The sequence below is a fragment of the Dioscorea cayenensis genome, chromosome 9 (genome assembly GCF_009730915.1).
Source record: "Dioscorea cayenensis subsp. rotundata cultivar TDr96_F1 chromosome 9, TDr96_F1_v2_PseudoChromosome.rev07_lg8_w22 25.fasta, whole genome shotgun sequence".
NCBI lineage: Eukaryota > Viridiplantae > Streptophyta > Magnoliopsida > Dioscoreales > Dioscoreaceae > Dioscorea > Dioscorea cayenensis.
In genome coordinates this window covers 10,978,407-10,999,997 of record NC_052479.1, presented here as the reverse complement: position 1 = coordinate 10,999,997, position 21,591 = coordinate 10,978,407, and the positions used below count along the sequence as shown (strand labels likewise).

The 21,591-nt window shown below is 43.6% G+C and overlaps 2 protein-coding genes and 1 pseudogene across 2 annotated transcripts; 2 read left to right on the top strand and 1 right to left on the bottom strand.

The window, feature by feature from the left end:
• The first annotated feature begins 389 nt into the window (after nucleotides 1-389).
• LOC120268468 lies at nucleotides 390-1,076 on the top strand. Its single transcript, XM_039275866.1, has one exon. The coding sequence runs from the start codon at nucleotides 390-392 to the stop codon at nucleotides 1,074-1,076; it is 687 nt and encodes a 228-aa protein (XP_039131800.1).
• Nucleotides 1,077-6,533: 5,457 nt separating this feature from the next.
• LOC120268776 (NADH-ubiquinone oxidoreductase chain 1-like) lies at nucleotides 6,534-7,823 on the bottom strand. Its single transcript, XM_039276050.1, has one exon. It carries the CDS (start codon nucleotides 6,970-6,972, stop codon nucleotides 6,673-6,675), a length of 300 nt encoding a protein of 99 aa, XP_039131984.1. The 5' UTR covers nucleotides 6,973-7,823; the 3' UTR covers nucleotides 6,534-6,672.
• Nucleotides 7,824-15,443: 7,620 nt separating this feature from the next.
• LOC120268467 lies at nucleotides 15,444-19,024 on the top strand (annotated as a pseudogene).
• The last annotated feature ends 2,567 nt before the right edge of the window (nucleotides 19,025-21,591 follow it).

The window sequence follows — 21,591 nt, the reverse complement described above, 5'->3', positions numbered from 1 at the left end:
TCAAAGCATCTATAACGGGACTGGAGACCTTAGCGAGGTGAATCATGCATTCATCACACTTATTCCTAAGGAGCAGAGGAGATCTCGGAGTTCAGGGCGATAACATTACTCAATGTTATCTTCAAGGCATTCTCAAAAAGTTCTAGCAAACAGGATGAAGCCGCTGATGGGAGAGCTCATTCACCCCTGCTCAGAGCGCATTTATCCAGGGGAGATGGACTGCGTAGCCATTGCACAGGAGATTGTGCATACCTGCAAATCAGAGAGTAGGGAGTCGTTCATCCTCAAGCTAGATTTTTCTGAAGGCATATGATAACATCAGGTGGGAGACTCTCTTTCAAATCCTACAGGCGAGGGGGTTCGGTCATAGGTGGATTCAATGGATCAGGATGGTGGTGGCCTCTGGTAGTTCGAGAGTACTAGTGAATGGGATCCCAACTCGTAGATTCTCAAGAGGCAAAAGATTGATGCAGGGAGATCCTTTGGCGACATTCTTCTTCATTCTGGTAGCTGACTCATTGACTCGATTTCTGCATAGAGCCAGGCAGGCAGGGCGGTTCCGCATCAAACATAATCAGAGTACCGAGATCCTCATTTCTCAGTTTGCGGATGACACACTAATTTTCGGCAATTGTGTGAAGGACCAGGTGCTTGCTTTCAAATGCATCCTCTTGGGGTTCGAAGCAGTGTCTGGATTGTCAATCAATTTCAGTAAAAGCTCAGTATTCTATCTCGGTGGGCGACGGGAAGCTGAAGCTGAACTTTCTATTTGGCTGAACTGCAAGGTTGGTGTGTTCCCATTTAAATACTTGGGAATCCCAATTAGCCCAAACAGGCTTACAAGAAGGGAGTGGATGTATGTTAAAGAGAAGTTTGATCAGAGGCTGGCTTGTTGGAAAGGTTCATGTCTCTCTCTTCGAGGAAGACTGGTACTCACTAATTCAGTGCTCTCATCCCTAGCTATTCATTTCATGGCTTTCTTCAAACTTCCAAAGTGGTTGGTTCAAGACTTGGACAGAGTAAGGAGCAGATTTATCTGGAGATGTAAGCGGGTTGAATCCTATGAATTGGGGTAGGGTGTGTAGGCCGAAACAATTTAAAGGTCTAGGGGTTATTAACATGGAGGTGTTCAACATTAGTCTGCTAAGCAAATGGTGGGAAAGACTTTGCTCCAAGCCCCAGCTGCCTTGTATGAGTGTCCTCACTACTAAATACTACTCTAGATGGCCTTTCTGGGATACCTCAAGGGCTGATCCGAAAAGGTGTTCACAGTTTTGGAGAGGCTGCGAAGGAGGTCTTTTTCAGGAACACTTGGATCAAAGTAGGCAATGGGAGAGTTTGTTCTTACTGGTATGATTGTTGGGCGTCTATGTCCCCGTTGGCGATGGAATTTCCGCAGGCGTTTAACTCGTGTATCAATAAACATCGACGAGTCTCAGACCATAGATTAGCTATCTACAGAAGGGACGACCGATCAGACATGCTTGTTTAGTGCTATTTGTTATTAGCTAAAGTTATCGCACCATGCCAAATCTCCCTACTATTTCCTTCTCTTCCACTTTGGCCAATATGAGTTCACCTGGTACTAGCAACTTTATCGGGGATTTTCCAATCTTAGTAGGAGCTTTCCAAAGAAATATCTAAGTAGCCACATTAGCAGCGCTTGGGATGATTTTAGGCGCATCCTATTCCCTTTGGCTATATAATCATGCGGTTTCTGGAAATTTAAAACCCGATTTCCTCCATAAATTCTCCGATCCAAATGGCAGAGAAGTTTCCATATTTCTACCTTTTCTTGTTGGGGGGCCGACCATCCATTGAACTACCATAAAAGGGTTAACCAATGTGATCATGACATTGTAGGTGCTTGTGATGGGACGGATGCTACTTCCCTCATAAGTCATGTGTGGCATAGCCCGCAGTAGAAGTCCCCTTTTTTTCCATTTCTTTATTACTCCAGAGGGGACCGGGTGGGACTAAGAGAAAGAAAGGACAGGGGGCGACAATGCATGGCACTTCTCGACCATATCTCCGAGGGATAATTGAACGAACGACTCATGAATGTTGTCGGGTCGGATGAGCCAATAACTCGAACTCATTCGGTCAGTTTATTGAGCAAAAATTACAACGTTACCTTACCTTCACCATGATACGGACTCCAAGTTCTTATGGCAGAACCCTACGAGTTTCCTTCAATATAATATGATGATGGGAATGGAAACCAGAAGCACGACCGGGGCCTTCGTGGTCCGAGATAAATGCATAGTCACAACCAAATGGAAACAACCACTAACAATGGCTCTTTTCCCAGACAACGTCCTAGCCGTAGAAGAGATCAAAGCAATAGGGAAGGCCTAGATGACGACGCCTGTCTTGGGCTGCAGTAAGTAGATCGAGAGGTTATTCCGCCCCTTGACCCCAAAAATGGGTAATATGTTCTGATACAATGAATTTTGCTCCAACTTTCTTCTAGAGGGCCCAGCTGGCAAGCTATCCCAGTCTGAGGCAGAGAATAAGATAACAGGCGAGTATACCTTTGTTCGCTTCTTCTCCACCAAGCACGGAAGTTTAAGGATAACTGTAGGTCCGTGGCTACCTAAGGAAACTCCGATTCGGTCCGCCCCCCGGCTGGGAGGCATCTTCCTCATCCCGATCACAAGGAGAGGTTCACCATGAGGGAGGGGTAAGGTACTTTCATTCAATCCATTCTAGAAAGATTGAAATGCACAGGGGACCATCCATTATTTTGCGGCATGCTCCTTAGATTTACATATTCGCAGGGGGTTGTTCGACCTACTTAGTTGACTGACAAGGAGAAAGGCTTGTGAAGCAAAGTAGCACCTTTTATATTGAATCTTTAGTAATCTATCAGTGGTGCAAAGCGACTTTTCCCAAGGGACCGAAAGGTTATACCTTAGTAAATTAAGCGAACTGTGATTCTTCTATGTAGTGTCCCCCCCTTTTACTAAAGGAAATTAAGGTTGAGCTAAGTGACTTTGGGTAGCATAGTAGAATAAAGGCTACGCATCGACGCTCTCTTATCTATAAGCCTAAGCATCTTCGCTAACTCGCTCGCCTACTATTTCTTTCTTTTTTGTAGGCGAGGCTAGGCTAACTCGACCACTGACTCGATCAGATCTTGTAGTGCGCTTTCGTTGCTGATAAGTGTCTAAATGTACGTATTTTAGTATATGTATTTGTTATCTCTAGCATGTATTTTCATTAGAATTGATGCCCATTTTGTGCTTAATCGTGTGTTATTTGCTTTTCAGGGCATGGGAATGCCATGCAAGACACGAAGATATGATTCGGGCGAAAAAGAGAAGAAAAACCATATCGTAGCTGTAGGGTATTCCCTGTAGCAAAGGTCAGAGTCGAGTCATCTGTAGTGCTTGTGGCGTGGCCCGACAATCGTAGGGAAAAACACCTGTAGTTTCCAACGTAGCACCCGGGGAGTTTTCGAGTCGGGGAATCTAATCATGGCATACTGGCCTCAATGGTGCCCCGTGATGGAACCCGGGATGGTCGATGTAGGTATAATAGAAGATATTACTTGATGGAGTTTGCCTACCCCAAATAGTGTCAATGTTGAGCTCCATAGCGAGTGGTATGGCACTCGGGATGGAGGCCATTTGGAGGGTATATTAGGGATCTTGGAAGACTTTTGGCTAGACTTCTTCTTGGCCTCTTGGGCCGCCGCCACCACATACTCTTGAGGCCTTCCGGCCATCTTCCGGCTACGATCCTTGTGAGAAACGAGCACACATCATCACCAAGAGGGAGAGGAGCATAGGAGAAGAAGTTGGAGTGAAGATCTAAGCCACCATTGCATCACCATTCAAGGCTTCATCCATTCAAGGGGATCTAGACCATAAAGGGGGTTTTCTTGCTTCTTTATTGTCTTTCTTTTCCTTGTATGTTATTTAAGTGTCCCTTGTCATGAGGGATTAACTTATTGTTGTGTTTGGATTTGGATGAACCCTAGGGCTAATCTTGTGTATGAACTTGGAATATTGTTCTTCATTGATTTTTGATGGTTGTTTGAGATTCAATCTTTCATGCTTTCATGTCTAGAATTACATGTATGGAGAGATCCCTAATTCTACTATGAGTTGTATGCGTAGATGTGACCTACTCACCTGTACTAGATCTAGGAGAGACTGAAAGGGGATGCTTGTGCCTACACGCCGAGAGATCTGGTGTTGGTAGCCCTCCATTGCTAGGTTTAAGCCGAAGGATAGTAAGTTTACTCCTATTAGAGAACTCTAATAACATAATGTGATCATAGGTGTGTGACAAGTGCTTGTGCCATATGAATGCGAAGTATTATTTCCTTATGTTGAGCATTACTTTTCTCGGGTTTTTACACTAATATGTGTGTTTTTAAGTTACTTTCGTGCATGTAGGGTTGTGAAACTAATTATGAAGGAAAGAAGCCAATGTGGATCACAATGCACCGATTTTGGACGAAATCTTGTTAAAGTTCAAATGCGAAGATATAAGTCGGGTGCGAGATGCTAGAGTGTGTGCCAACCTCCCCGTATTTGAGTTTACACAACCATTTGGAGGGGCACAAGGGAAGTCACACTCAAGCATTCCGACCTATGCACATAGAACAAGATCTCCATTATCTTATCCGTCATTGAAGAAGCAAAGCGATCCACAGCATAAACGTGTGCCCGTTTATGTTACCTTGATGGAAAGCAGATTCGGGAGTAGTTCTGGCATAGTACTGTAGCAGGTTACTGTTGCAAATCATGATTCCATAAGGAAGAAGGTTGGTAGGGGAGCTTCGATCGAGGCGTATCCTATACCGGACGAAGGACTCCTTGGACGACGAGTAGAGGACTTTCCACAAGACCATCGACACGACCATCGAGTGGGTTTCTTTATGGATTCATTGCTTTTACATTCGATTTCTTTGATTGTACTTAGCTCCATGGAGAGCTAAACCCCTAGTGGGTACTTGGGTGATTGTGAACCCTAGGATGTATTCGTTTCATTGAACTTCTTTATTATGCTTTCAATAAATTGATGCTTATTGTGAGTTCCAACCTTGAATACTTGATTGTATGAACATTTCCCCTAGAGTGACACTAGGTTTGAGAGTTCTTGTTGGTAACCTTGTGAGTGAGTGACACACTATGAGCGTTAGACAAAGCTAGGTTGGAGAGGGTTGAGAGGGTGAGTCGAGAGGTACAGGAGCGTCCCCTTTCCCCTCTGACGTGATAGATTCTACCTCCGTTCCTTGAGTTCTTTGCGGCCATAATAGAGTGAATAGTCTAAGGGATGAAACTTCGCTGGGGCCTAGTTGCTCGTGCAATGGAGTGAAGCGTTGAGGTGATCTTAGTATCTAGGGCTTAATTGTGGCTAGGGACCTTCCGCCTGGACCAAAGGGTTAGGTCTAAATCTAGGGAAGAGATTTATCACTTGGAATCCCTAGAGCTTATTGCAACTCTATGCGAGTGCGAGGTGTAGAGATTGTTCGATTTCTCCTCCGGGACATGTATAGAGTTAGACATAGTTGACCTTAGATTTGGGACTATGTATGTAAGGATTTCCACGACTCACCATTGCATTGATTAGGAAGCATAATAGAGTTCTTGCACTTGAAGCGATTATCCTAGGTGAAGCATCATCCGAGTACACCATCTTTATCGATTGCCTTACCTTCTCCTTACTTTTGCTCTCTTACTTGTTGATTTTAATTTCTGAGAATTGAATCATTACCACACTTATCATTGTTGATACTTAACATAGCTAAGAATCGAATTAAGTGTCTTTACTCCCTACTCCCCGTGGATTCGACCCGCTCACCCGGGATTATTACTTCGACAAACCCGTCCACTTGCGGGATAATAGCAAGGGGAACTTGTCAGTGTGTTAATCCGAAAGAGATTCCGATTGACATTCGTATGGGATCAGGGGTTAGTCACCGAGAGATTGGGGCTAATCTACTCACGAGGTCTCTTGGTCTCAATTATCATCAATGCATCTTTAACTCATCCTAGTTCGGGACTTAATGACAACCCTAGGTGGATTCCTTGTCCAAACACTACCTTCTCATGCTTGATACTTCCTTGTTTATTTACATCTGTGTGCTAGTTACCAGGTCATAGTTTAGTTAGTTTATTTTATTTTATTTCATTTGTTCATCATACCAAGAATTGTAGACTAGATAATAGATGAAGGGTGAGTAATAATACTTCCTTGGCCCCATGGAATACTACGACCCCTGTGTCACTCACAGGGTATTACTTGACGATCCCGTACACTTGCGGGCGATCAATCAGTCGCCTTTTCCTTTTTTTATTACCCTTTCTTATGTTCTTTTATTCATCAAGCAGGCGAACCTAGGGGTCCTTAGTAGCGTTGACAAAGAAGAACAGCCGGTTAAAAGACAACTATAATATTGAAGATATAGGCCAGCTTGACAAGCTACCTTTCCTCTTGATCTGAGGTGCGAAGAGAAAGATCTCTTTTTTATGACTTCCACTTCTCGATCCCGGCCCAGAAAAGTAACCGACCAGGGCCCTCTTGATGAAAGAAAGGGTTTATGAGCCCTAGCCCTGTAAGCCCACACCTGTGTAGAGTAGATCGTTCAACACCTGCGGCACAAACCTTTTTTGACCAATTGGTCCGTCTATCATAGGCGACCGAACGGCCGCCCCCCTAATTACTAGACCAACCCGCTATAATAATTCCATAAACACCTAGCGAAGATATGGCAAACAAATAAAGTAGCCCTATGTTCGGATCTGACAATACCATACAATAATCAAATGGTACAACGGCCCAAGCGACCAGACTTAACATAAATGTAGCCACAGGAGCCATTCTAAAAAGGGATAAATTAGCACTACTTGGTGAAATAGGTTCTTTTAGAATCAATTTCGAACCATCTGCTAGAGGTTGTAACAATCCGAACGATCCCACTACATCAGGACCCTTTCGACGTTGCACAAAAGCCATTACTTTACGTTCAGCTAGCACTAAAAAGGCTACTCCTAGTAGAAGTGGTAGAATTAAACCAAGTATTTCCGCTGGAACAGCAATGTACGTTTTAGATTTTCTATTCACTCATGATCGGGCCTGACCTGGTCGACCCGATCATGATATTTCACTTATGATCTGGCCTGGTCGACCCAATCATGATATTGACGGATGGGACCTTTTCTCGAAAACTCCGGATCCCGCTTTTTTTTGAAGATGGTGCATTAACGAATCCTGTTATGTTACTTCGAATGGAATCTCCACCCGCCTCACTTGACTGAGCTTATGCTCAGTCAAGGGATTTCCTTCTAACTAGTGGCTGAGAGTAAGCAATCCCCCTTCATTCAACAGATTTGTGGTTGAGTCATTAGGGTCGGGAATCTTTGTTCTTCTCTTTTGCATTTCCGCTGCCTGCGTTTTTCTTCGTGTCCGTCCGTATCGAAAAGCTGGTCAACACCAGCTGTAATGGTTGAAAATAGGGGGCTAACCGACGACCCCCTAATCAAGCTTTGTTCGATAAAGCAAACAAACGATTCGTTCCGACAACTTCGAACCATCTCAACCCCTATCGCCGATCAACCGACGATCGATCGGGGGGGCTGGTTGGGAAGGGGTGATTAGCGGAGAAAGGAATCGCTGAGAGATAGATTCTACTCTTTGGTCAGGACGAATGAGTGGCTGTGAAGCATGCTCCGGAGGAGGTCAAATTGAGCCTTCCCCGAGTCAGTCCAGTCAGAAAGGGGAGAGCCCGCAGTCTAGACTGCATCTCGGGAGTTTGAAGACCATCCCATTTCAAAAAAAAATACAAGCAGGTATCTAACCTTTCTTCCGGAAATCAATCCCGTTTTGTCTTTTTTGCATCAATTTTCACGAATTTCAACCTTTTTTTCATTTTTTCTGACGATTATATTTTTTAAAAGCGCATTTTTTGATGCAAAAAAGAACCTCTCCAGACTAGGAAGGCATGAGATATTTACCTAAACCAGTAGGTCCTTGAGCAGATCCCACGTTAGCCCCAAGACGTTGGTCTCTAACTAGAAAAGTCATTGCTTGAGCTTGAGAAGCTTCTGGCCTGGTGGGCCCTTCAAACTCAGTGGTATTATTTAACCAGATGAAACAATAAGCAATGAAACCAAAGACAGATAAAGTGCCTAACCTATAAGACAAGTAAGCCTCTCTAGACCATACAAATGCACGCTGACCCCATACAAAGGGTTTGGTTAAGATATGCCAAATTCCGCCAAGTATACAAATGGAACCTAACCATACATGCCCTCCAATTAGATCTTCTAAATTGTCCACACTAACAATCCAACCTTCTCCCCCGAAAGGGGATTTTTTTCTTGTCCCGTCCCTTTTTTCAACCCATTCATAGGTTGCGAGCTTCAAATCTGTAGGATAGAGAAGGAGTTTCCACCACTCATCCTTTTTAAAGGCAGACCTCACGCATAGAGATTCCCCACTCCTTTCTCCCTGTGCCTCTTCCAATAGAGTTGGCTCCTACACTCTTTCAGTACGCTCTAGAGGTATGAGGTCTTGGAAAGGGTTCCCTTTTCCCAATTGGGGTGAGCTTCAGCTATTGCTTTCATATCCCTGACTTGCCTGATTGGACCGCTCTGCCCACTGGGCCTGGCTACCCCGCAACTTATCGCTTCAAAGCTGTATCCTTGGCTACCGCTTGCTTGCTCATTGCCCTTGCTGCTGCTAGCTTTCTAGCTACTGGACTACTTGCTTGCAGCTGAAGCTTGATTGTCTATACCACTATTTTTGCTATCGGCAAGAAGGACTCCATGCGCATTTCATGCAGTGGCTTGGAAAAACAATAAAAGCAGGCGTGCTCTTATTTATTACATGTTATACAATACCACTATCGGGATTCAACGATGCCAACTAGAGCTACTGACTAACAAGCACCAAGCTAGCGTAGGCAATAGAGGCCAGATACACCACAGTGCTAATAGCTCTAGTTTTAGATTTGTAAGGCTAGCCAGCCGACTTATATACTAATACTAATACTAATAGGTCGAAATAAATCCTTTTCCGAACAAGAGAAGAGACTAATGGAATGGACTCTGGAAGTACTGTAAGGCTAGCAAGATAATCAGATAGGACGAGGAAGATGAAGGGGAAGCTTGACTAAGCTTTGGTAAGAAAGCAAGCGATAGTAGAAGGCTAATGGAACACTTACTTGGTCAACTTCGAACTGACTTTCTTTTCTATATCAAAGATAGAACAAAGTATGCCTCAGCTAGCCTATCTAATCTACTAAGCGGTTAAAGCAAGTGGAAAGAAAGGACTGAAAGCAGAGACTGAAGGGAGTGGATCTTTTGAAACTCCTACTTTCTCTTAGAGATTTGGCACAATAGGGGGTGCTTCATCTGTCACGACAATCTTCCCTTCTTGAATCAGTTCTTGAATCTTGTTTTGCACATAACTTCCTTATAGTCTGTTTGTTCTCTCTTTTGGTCTGGGTTAGAAATCTCAGCTACTATTCTCTAAGCCCTTTCTATCCTGGTGAAGTAAACGTGTAAGGCCAGTCTTCTTCATTCAACTATTCCACCTGCTAAGAAGAATGATAGGCGGGTGCCGCGAGGAAGGAGATCTTCATCCTAGATCCGGACTTTGACCTTGAATTGCTAACCCGAGCTGACTGACGAATGGAAAGATCCTTGACGGTGCAAGGCTTAGCCCTTGTTGTGTGGGACAATTCCTTGCACTGCTCTTTCTATCTTTCGTAGTGCACACGGAGATCTTTATTGGATTTCTTGCTGTTAGCACAGAAGGGTAAGGACTGACCCCTTTTCATGCACTGACTCTCACGGGGAAAGCCTGACCTATTTCGTGGTGTAGTGGAGTCATCTACATAACTAGTTGTACAAGCCGAGGCAAAGCCAACTTCCTAGCCGACAAAAGAAGGGGGCAGAGACTCCATTTTAGTAGTCTTAGGGTTCAAAACCAGAGATCAAAGACTCTATCCTCACTTCTTGATTGATTTCATATTGAGGGATTAGTCTTCCATCAGTGCCAGCTGTCTTGACTGGGGAATCAGGCTGAATGGATGCCTTCCCACAAAAGTCAACATGACATAGACTTCATGCCTAACAGAGACATTAGATTCGCCTTGGTTCCGTCTATCGCTCCATAGGGAAAACCAATGATCGGTCTTCGATCGGAGTGTTCAAAGCCTACCTTTAGCGTGATCAGATTCCAAGACAAGAGGGACTGCTCGCACCGTCACCCTCATCCGAAGGGCTTTCTTTTCCGGGCGGTCAATCGAGTAGTCCCGTCGGCGGTCAATGTAGGAGCTATTGGACCAAAAGACCGCTTTTCATGGGTCAATCGGAGGCGAGGGACTGCCCACAATCATGACAACCAGCGAGGGTGGTCATGTAGACAAAAAAAGAAAAAGAAGGGCTCTCCGAGATCAAGTACACTTTGAAGCCTTTTTCCAAGGTTGTATGTCAAAACAAAACAAAGCGGGGTTTGGGGACTCGAACCTACACCCACTACAAGATTGCCATTTTGTGAAGGCGAGGGAAGAGAAGCTTAGCGAGCTTCTTTTTTACATTCTTTTTTTGTCTTCTTAGAAGACCTGAAATCTCAGTCCAGCAATGTAATATGCGGTTGATTGATGTAGATCTTCCCTTTCTTAGTTTTCGGTCGAGGTGGCTAAGCTATAAAAGGGTATTCTAACAAGATATGCTACTTTAACTTTCGACTCATCCTTTGATGGAAAGTCGGACAATTGTATTGAAACTCCATTGCACATTGGAAGCTACAAGTCTTAAGTTTTTTTCTTCCAATAAGTAGGAATCTACGAGATCCTCCTTTTCTATCTCCCTCTTAAGATCCTATCCTTTTTCACGTCGAAAAAAATGAAACAAGGCACATTTTTTTAAGCTATTTTTACCGAAGATTATTGAGAGGATCGGGACTCGGATTGTAAATAAAAGATTAAGCAGTACAATGCTTTTAGAGAATAATAAACTATACATCAAGCCGGGAAGAGGTCTAGTACCGCCACAGTAGTCCTCGGAGTTTGGTACATACGAATCATGGATTCTTGGTTTGCGCATCAAAGATGATTCTCATCATCAAGAAGTTCTCCTGTCTGCATAAGAAAGACTTGGTGAGTGATTTGTCATCTTTTACTATGAAAGGAAATCAAGATCAAGCTTCCTTCAATTTATCCTCTTATGTCTCTGTAGGCATTGAAGGGGAGTGTACTTTTTGACCAACCAGAAGAAAAGTGGAGTCAATGATCCTATGAGTCTCCCTTAGAAGAGGAGAGGAATAGATCCAAGGATCCCATGACGTGAAACTTGTCGCGGAAGTTATGCATAAAAACTCTTCCTATTCCTAATGATCAGATGTGTTTCTTGGATATTCAGAATTGGAGCACGGATCTTCAAACTGAGAGCCCGATTGGTCTGCAGTCTGAATTGGTGGCTGTACTTTTCTCTATCTAGTGTAGACTTCAAGTGGTTTGCTCTCAGTTGATCTTTTTGGAGAATTACCATTTAATTTAAAGGAAGAAGAAGAGGAATAGGTACTTGCCCCTTTTCACTCACCCCTGGCGGAGGAGATGTACTCTCTCTATTCTCAACAACATTCTCCTACTAAGTGACATGACAGAAGGAAAATCAACATTCAATGCTTTTCCTTCATCCGAAAAAAACGGAGTGTTTTCCAAGAAGTCAGATCAAGAGATATGAACTTCTTGCGGGTAGAACATCGATACTCTTTCTGAGTCCGAGAAGTATCCAAGAAAGACGCACTTAATTGCATTACGCGGGGATATAATTTGTTACCACTAGGACCCAGAAAGAATACGAACGAAGCAGACACACCCGGGTCATAAAATCAAGGATCAGAAGGAGGAATGTGGGGATTTACCAATCAACATAGTAGAAGGCATTCTATTAATTAATCAATTAGCATACCGTCAACACAACATCACCCCAAGAAAGATTAGGAACATGCATATATAAAAATGAAGACCGGGCTACCTCAAGAAGATGCCTATTCATCCTTTAAGTGACTCCATTCGGTTTTTTTGTATGGAGACAAGAGGATTGGCGAAGTCTTCCATGCTCTACAAGGTCTTCCTTCAACTAACTTTGAAAATACTCCTTTGCATTATCTGTCCTAAGAATACACACATTCAAACAAACAAAATTATTCATTTCTTATAAAACCATGGGCAAGGGAAGGCAAGGAAAGTGGCGAGGGAAGGGACCTTTACCATTTCGCTTCTTCCACTTTTGGGGATTCCACTAACAAATAGAACAGAACCCGAGGAGATTGAAAGTCTCTTCTCTAGGTACCATCGGTATCTTAAAGGAAGTGAGCGGGGCACGAACGGTCTAAGAAGAAGTGACGGTGGATGTATCGAATGCCCTCTGCAGATGAATCGATTGAATAAAAAATCTAACACTTATAGTAGATAGAATCGAAATAAGCGGGATTAGGCTGGAAAGCACTGTATAAGGAGATGGCATCGAATGCACTGCTGGAAGGGCTTGTGCCGGAAAAAGGTCTCAGATGGGACTAGGAGTCATAGCAGTATCATTCGTAGTAGCAGGAGTAGGAATAAATGCAGTCGTCAGGCAGCATAGGGCATAGTCTAAGATAAGAGCCAAGGTTTAGGGTTACCCTCGTTACTGCTGCCATTTATTTCCCTAGAAGGCAATGAATATTGTTTAAGCCAAAAGAAAGGGAAGCTAAGTAGAGATGGCAGTGGTGCCTCCTTCCTTGATAAGGTAAGTGACTATGACTGGGAATTTTGATTAGGCCCTTTCAGACACTACGAACAAGATTAGTACATAGCATAAACTATAGTATATATATATAGTAAACAGGCAAGAGCAGGATAGACTGTGATCAAGAGACCAAGTATAGCCTGTTGCCTGCTTTCTAGGAGTGACTGAGCCTGAAAGACATTATCGGAGCCCTGTAGTGATTCAAGATCGACTGAACTAACCTCCCCAAAGATCCCGACGTTATTAGGCGGGGACACAATTCGAACTCGCAGTCTTTCAGGTCATGAGCCCGATGAGTCGACCAATTCCTCTACCCCACTTCTTCCCTTGATCTTTCTTTCCCTCTTCCCAATGGGTTCCCCGGCTTTTCTTGGCCGGGATAGAACCAGTGATTAGGTTGCGGTTAGGCACGGAGGTTGGAGCTCCGCTCTTCCCCTCTCCTGCGTCTTCTTGCATGAGCAAAGCCGCCCACTTCGAGGTCGCCTGGAAAAAAAATGCAAGGTAGAGTTCAACATTCTCATAGGCTCAAGGTCAAATTAGGAAAAAAAAGAAAAAGGGTTTAGTTGGAGTTCTATTGAATTAATCCTCTTATCCAATCAGACTCGAAATTCTTAAAGTCAAGTTTAGACTCCTCTTTTACTCTTTGGTTGGAGCTCTCGGATTTTCTTGCCCTTCCAAGCTTTAAGCTGAAACCTAGATTTGAGAGACAAGAATTTTTAGCGGCACTAGCACAAGCAAAAATGGTTGAAAAGTCTCTTGTTTGAAAAAGAGTAAAATGACCCGAAATCCAAGAGCTAATCCAAAAATCACCTACTCGATTGACAGTGCATAGCTTTTGTAGTCGCTTTATCCGCCTCAAGTCGTGTGAACCAGAAATAAATTAACAAATATGAAGCAAGACCTACTCCCTCCCATCCCAGGAATAATTTAAGAGAGTTATCTCTAGTCACCAACATTGGCATAAAAAAAGTAGGAATGGATAAATAACACATAAATCGATGGCTATGGGGATCCTCGGACATATATGAAATGGAATAAAGATGGACCAAGCTACTTATGGATGTAACCACAATTAACATCACTACGGTCGGGCTATCGAACACGGGGTCGAAGTGAATTATGAGTCGGACCAATCATGGAATTGAGTGAGCTCCCCTTGCAATGATGTGGTGGTGAACCTCTCATTCATCTTCAGTGCTCTCCGAACCATGCGGGAGGGTTTCCCATCACACGGCTCACCAACTTGATCTTCTGCGGGAACCGTATATCCGAACAGGCCTAGAAAAGAGGTACAGTCTGGCTTTTCTTTTCCACTGAAGTATACAACATCTGCCGTGCTTAGGTCCCTTCTTCCCTTTCCTAATCAAACAAAGAGTCCACCGCCTGCCTAACATAGTATGGGTATAGGTATGGTGTGCAGGCCAGCCCCCTTTGATTTTAGGTGATTCACTAACGAAGCGAGGAAAAGGCTAGATCAAGAAAGTGGGGGTTACTACGAGCCCTCTGCCCCATGCATCTAACCAGCTTGCGTGCTTCACCTATTCCACCGACGTCACCCTTAGATAGACTGATTCAGTCGATACAGAGGTGCGCTTTAAGTGGGGGTGTGCTGTCCCTATTGGGCAGGGCCCTTCCACATAAGGCCCCACCATCGGGGCATAAGCACCCTCTTGCTACCTATATGCAAGGCACCGTCTTAGCCTTCCCTAACCAAGATCGCTCCCACAACTATAGCATTCGTGATCGGCCTCCTCAACTATGTATCGATCGAAAGGCAGGGCGATACAAGCCCCAACTGACGGGAGTTGTTACGTCCAGTATGTCCCCCTCGATTCCCGACATGCTATGAGACCCTGGGGAGCAACTGCAGTGTCCGGATCAGATCTATCTACTCGGCAATTCATTCAGTTACTTCAAAGTCACCAAAGAAGCCCCAAGAAGCATCAAACATTTCTGATGAGATCCATGGAGCTATTCTGAGATAGTAAGCACTAGCTCCCGATGCTACTTCATAAAATGCAAGAAAAGATAAGATTAAAGAAAATGAAATGCACATGGTGGTCATTATAGCAGTTCCTTCTGATCCTAGAAAACGTCCGAAAAAATCGGCTACAGAACTACAGAGCATAGGCAAAAAGACAATAAGTAGATAAATAAGATATATCGAGTGTCTTCATAGTTTTTGGAATCGAGTCACAATGCGCCAAAAAAAAGAATAACCAAACAAACACTTTAACCATGATGGAACTTTTCAAAATACTGATAAGCAATAAACCAGTCCTCTATTGTATTGGTGTAATTCTTTTAACATTGGCGCTAAGCGAGTCAATATCGATAGAAAGTATAACATAAGACTTATGTAAATACTGAGGAAGTAATTTCTCTCTTTATCAAGTTCCAAGTAGGTTATTTCTTTGGGAATTCAGTTTCATTTGCATTTTTTATTGCCGTCAATGAGGAAATGAAAACCCATGATTGATTTAGCTCTTTTTTTCCCCACGTAGTTCGTGGGTCAAACCAACGATTCTCTTGTCAAAAAAGTCAGAAAGAGAGTCTTTCTTTTTCTAGTATCACTTCTATCAATGCAATGAAAGAACCATCCCTTCTTATTTGTTTGTCCTGTCAGATAGAAATAAAATGAGACCAAAAAGAGCCCCCTTCTTTACCACTTTAGGGGATGGGGTGAAGGGGGGTTTACATACAACCGGGGCAAAGTGGTTTATGATTGAATCTCAGAGGCATTCTTATCATTTGGTAGATCCAAGTCCATGGCCTATTTCGGGTTCACTCAGAACTTTGGCAACCACCGTAGGAGGTGTAATGTACATGCTCTCATTTCAAGGGGGTGCAACACTTCTCAGTTTGGGCCTAATATTTATCCTATATACCATGTTCGTATGGTGGCACGATGTTCTACGTGAATCCACATTAGATGGACATCATACAAAAGCTGTACAATTAGGACATCGATATGGTTCTATTCTGTTCATATTCTAGGAGGTTATGTTCCTTTTTGCTTTTTTTTTGGGCTTCTTCTCATTCTTCTTTGGCACCTATTTAAGAGATCGGAGGTATTTGGCCACCAAAAGGGATTGGGGTTTTAGATCCTTGGGAAATCCCTTTTCTTAATACCCCTATTCTCCCTTCATCCGGAGCTGCCGTAACTTGGGCTCATCATGCTACACTCACGGGGAGGGAAAAATGAGCAGTTTACGCTTTAGTATCTACCGTTTCATTGGCACTAGTATCCACTGGCTTTCAAGGAATGAAATATTACCAAGCACCTTCCACTATTTCAGATAGTATTTATGGTTCTACCTTTTTCTTAGCAACTGGCTTTCATGGTTATCGGTACTCTTTTCTTGACTTTACCAGTCGCGGGAATAAGTAATATTTTACTAGAGCCGGGTAGCCAAGCATTGAAAGTACTTCCTCTCATATTTATCCTGTTGGAACGGCTAACTCCTCATAAACTCACCTATACGGTGAAAGTGCTTTGAATAGCCGCTATTTTGTGAAGTCAGACAGGAAGTCAACCTTTGCCATCAACCTAAACGAACAAACCTTGATTTAAATGCCATGATAGATGGTAACCCTTGTCGTTATCATCAAAATAGGAATTATAAAACTTGAAACTCACTCAACGCTCGCCTCACAATGCCCTTCAAACGCACCACCCCTTTTTTATAGGTCACATCCTGAAAGTCTTTATTCTTATTCCATCATTTATTATAGTGAATCCTCATTTCTAACCACTCTAACTCTCAGGAGCGAGCCTAGCTCCTGGATTCTTTTGATTTAATGGACGACTTTGAATTAGTCTACCTACATGAGAACGGGCGTGATTTATCCTCCCTTTCGTGATGGAAGGCGATTGAAGTTAGGGCTCTGTTTGATGTTGTGCCCACCCGGAGTGGAGGTAAATTTAGTGTCCCTAACGTCAGAACTGAGAGATCATGTCAGTGAAAGGAGACAAGCTAGAAGAAAGAATGAACAACCATAATAAGAAAAAAAAGTGGATTAACTAAACTAAGTTTTTTGGGTCATGAATCTTCCAAGGCCCCACTCAAGGAATAAGGTAGTATACTACTTTTGGTTGCTCCAAAGGTCTTCCACTCATGAAACCTAGATAAAAAAAGGAAATTACCCGGTCCTATATCGACTACTATCTTTTTGACTTATGAGCGCAATCAACCTCGCTCTAACGACGTGTGTGCGTCACCACGAGTCATAACTCTAATTACAGAGACGCTGCCAATGAAAGCCATATGCGCTGAATGAATGTATGTGGATTGGATGGCAGATCAGGGAAAGTTAAAGTTAAAGACTCTGTGAAAGTGGAACTAGTACAAAGACCCATAAGAGGGCTTGAACTAGAGAAATAGTCTATAAAATTGGCAATTGAATTAATAAGGTTTTCAGCAGTTTACCGGGAAGCGCTGAAGGACAGATTCCGTTAACAATTATTAAAATCCTCAAAAAGAGGACAAGACAAAGACTTGTTCACTAACCCTGGGATTGCCAAATTGAAAATATCCTTAAACTAAAAAGAGAAAGAAAGAGTGGGGGGAAAAATGTCTACTCGTCAAATCTGTCTTTCCACTTATGAAAAGGTTATAGGAGGATCAAAAAACCATGGAAGAGACAGGAGGTAATGGCGGGGAATCTTCACCGCGACACTTTGGACTAAAGCCCAAATCACTCGGACTTCCCTTCTTTGATGAGAACCAACCTTAGCTCGCTCACTCACTTCACTGGTCGAGAGAAGCCCTTTTTTCTTTCCCGGAGGAAGCTGAATGAAGATCACTCAAAAAGGGATTGACAGAGGGCTCATCAAGGAAAGCTAGATTCTGGCGAGGGCGAGCTTTACCTCTCTTTTTAAACAAGGGCCGAGTCTGATTTCTCTATGGGAGAAAGATGTTCACTGGGGGGCTTTTCCACACAAAAGCTTATGCCATCCCTTTTAGGTTAGGAGAAGATCAGGTTATAACTATGCAACTAGGTATGCCACTAGTGCAAGTTCCAAATTTACTTATGCATAACTAACTAGCTCAACAGGATATACCGCTACTTTTTTAGGTGGTGTTGATGGATGAATCGAAACACAGTGGGTCATGTCGAAATCCTTACATTCTTTTGTAATACCATTTATTTTCTTTTATTTGTTGGATGTTACGGATTAAAACCGATGAATCAAACCTTAGACCGGCTTCATCGAGGGTATTTACCGGGTTAGAAGGAGTCACACTTTATGGAGCATGAGTTGGGATGGGATTCCGCATAATGTTGGCGGCAAGAGTCATTCCCTGAGTGTCTTGCACTATCACTATCACTTTCCCTTTCTCAATCAGATCTTGAATGGTATGCCTAAATGGCCAGTACCTATCTATCCAATGACCATTGTCTGCTAGTACCGACCTCTCTTACATACACGATCGGGGTACTCTCGTATTATCTCTCCCTTTTATAGAAAGGTTATCTATGTAAGGTATGACTGATCAGACATGCTTGTCTATATTTACTTGTCCTTATTCTCATTATTAAAAAAAATCTTATTTATTGGTCAAGAAGGTCAATGCAAGTACGTTAAAGTCTATAATCTCACTGTCGGACAATATGGATATAGTTCATGCGTTTGTAGCCAAGGTTGAGCCATTTCAGGCTCGCCTATTCAAACATTACGTCCCTAGTATCGCTACTATTCCACAGAAAAATGTGGGAACCAATGTGGAAGGCGCTGCTACTCACCCTCTCACTAACAATTTGATAGCAGTGAGGGAAACCCCAAACGAGGTTTGCATGTACAACCATTTTTTTCTGTGCATACCTTACTGAACCTACTCAATCTTTTACACCGATGTATCATACTCTAAAGATCATAAGAAAATACTGCTAAATCTTTCCAAAGTGAGAGAAGGAGGGAAGGCGCTCTAGCGCGCTACAACTAACTCAGCCTGCTAAAAAAAGCAAGTTTAGCGCTAAGAAGCAACCCTAGTTTAAGTACTATACTAGTGTCCTACCCCAACGTTGTTATACTTTACTTGACTCTACCTAGCTTGCTGCTCGTCTCAGCCAGACGTGGCTTATTATGTTGTCGGCATTCCTACGTGCTCCGACTTCAAGGCCTTCCACTGGAGAGGAGATCAGGAGTCACTTTTCCCTTGGAAACTGTCATGATGCGTAGGTTTATGGATGGATTCCGTGGTAGTCTCTGCCTCCTCCAACTCAATCAATATCAACAAGATATTGGTTTGTTCCGGCTTGGTTGACTTTATCAAAAAATAGAGTAGGTTGAGGGGCTTCATTGATTAGTAAACCTATGGTGCTGGTAAGGTCGAGACCGTGGTCATCCATCTCTGGTTTGCCGGCCGATAAGATCACTGAGATTGACCTTCCAGCTGGGTTAGTTTGACTATTCCTTTCTATTAAAAAGGAATCAGCTATCTGCGCGAGTCACCTTCCTTCTTCTAGGCTCCGAGTCACCTTCTTCCAAGCTCTACTAGACGACATGACATTCTCCTTCTATAGGCCGGCCTTACTTCTGATGGTTCCCCAGAATCCAATAAACCCACTTAGATCTACATTGCCATGATATTATTGTTCTATGGAAGCGGGCGGGCAGCTTTTTAGAAGGTCGGCCCTTTTTCTTTTTGACTAAAAAAGGGAGGGAGGAATTAACTTTTCTAACGCATATTCTGTCGTACCGGCATGGTGCCACTAATTTGTTTTCGATCGGAGCATCAAGTAGCTCAACCAAGTTCTACTTGACTAAGCTCCATGCTCGTCCAAGGAGGGAGTTTGCTTTAACCAACTCTCCTTTTTTATAAGAAGGCAGAAAGCCCCGACCTGACATTCATGAGTTTCAAATAAAGAATGAAGAGTGCCCTGCCACTTTTTTTTCTTCCCTAAAACCTTGGATTTTTAAGTTGGTAAAGGACCCACCACTTGTTTAAGTCAGAATAAGTCCCCGGGACCCCGGGACATTAGCTTCCACCAACAGTAAACTATTTATGATCACATCCCGCGCATATTCTACATTATATCCTGCAACTGATTCAGCTTCCTCTTCTGGGAGATCAGACGGAGCTCGATTAGTTTCTACTAGACGAAGAATAAGGAACATAACCAATATGGGGAACAAAGGAATACCGGACCATATTTGCTTTTGTGCCATGACAATCTCACTCGAATTACAGGGACCTACACATATTAGTACAGTATACCGGGGTCCCCGGCCAGAACCACACGTGCAAGTTTCCCTGCATGTGGCTTGTTCGCACTTCTTTCCGTGGCACTGCCTCTGACTGCACATGGAGAAGGGGGCTGAACTACAAACTTTCGTGTTCAGAGCATTACATTGTCTGAGGGAGTAGAGTGAGTAAGCAGCGCCTACCAAGCTAAGCTTTCGTCGAAAAGGCTAGACTACTTCCTTTTCGGCGCGCGCCCTTTATTTAGATGTTGGGGTAAGGCAAGCCCAAGGAAAGTATAGGTTGGTTCGCAGCTCCATCTTGGGTGGCATCCTGCTCTCGAGAGGGTGTGGTCCTTGAGAGAACTACTCATGTGCTGTGTTCTCCCAACCCAAGGGCATTTGGTGAGGAGCTAGGGTCCGGTGGTTGACAAGTTACTGATCGAAGGTGAATGGACTTGAGTGCTTTCATCAAATGATGCATGTGCTCTGAGCCATTCCCATCCCAAGTTGTGGCCCGATTCGTCCTGGCCTGGTCAGGAAGAGAATATGCGGACCGAGAATAGATATCTATGTTAGCTAGAGGGGGCGGGCTTTCCTCTGGTAGTCCCGCTGCGACCTCTGACAGTCCATCCCGTCTCATCTTTCTTTGGCTATACTTGTAGCAAGCCATGTTAGCTCCACATTCAAGCCCTTTTTTCCCTATTTCTGACTAAAAAGGCACTCATCAGTAAGCTCAGCCCCCTTTCCTATTCTGCTTTACTTGGCGCCTATTAAGAGAATAGGTCTCGGTTCAAGCCCAGCGGCCTGCCTTTCTTTCATCATCTATACCAGCTGTCATGCACGACCCCATAGGAACGATTTCAGCGTCCTAAGAAGCAGAATGCGCCATCACCTACAGGCCTTTCCTCTGTCGGGGACTTCCACGAAATGAAAACGGGCAGCATCATCGTATACTCGACATTAGTTGCCCTGGTGTATATCCTGGATTACTCCTATAGCCGATCTAACACCCATACATTCTGGGCTTGGCCCCGTCCCATGTCGAGAATGCCCCTTTACGGCACGACTTAGTCAGTTATTATTGCTGTTTAGAGTGGATTCGAACCGCCACTTCTCTGAAAGCATGGTTCTCTCCTCCCTCCTTAGAGCTCGTCCATTCGTTGGGTGATCCCTTGCTCTCACATTCGAGTGTTTGCTCATCGTTTAGGCTGGTGAGTGACATTTTTGCTCACTGCACTGCCCGCCCTATGACTTAAAATTAAATGAGCCTTGGGATGAGATGCAGACATTCCTCATGCTGTGATTCCCTCGAGTCTGTTCTCGGGTTGTGTTAGGGGAACATCTGAGCGATTTCCTTCGCGGATCCAAACGTGCTCACAAGGCGCACAATAAGAATAAGACCAATAGAGACTTAATAAGAGACCATTTGAGCTGCAGATTGTAATACTCCTAGAAAGGCATATTTCGCATATAGATGACTTCAAGCTCCCAGCAATCCACGAGAATATCATACCCCACTATGAACCATTCAAGCACGTCCTATGTCACCTCAATTCTATACTACCAAAGGCCCTCGTCCCGTTTCTCGTAGGCATGGCTTTCTAAACAATCAATGACCAAAAAATGAGATGATAAAGGACCAACGAC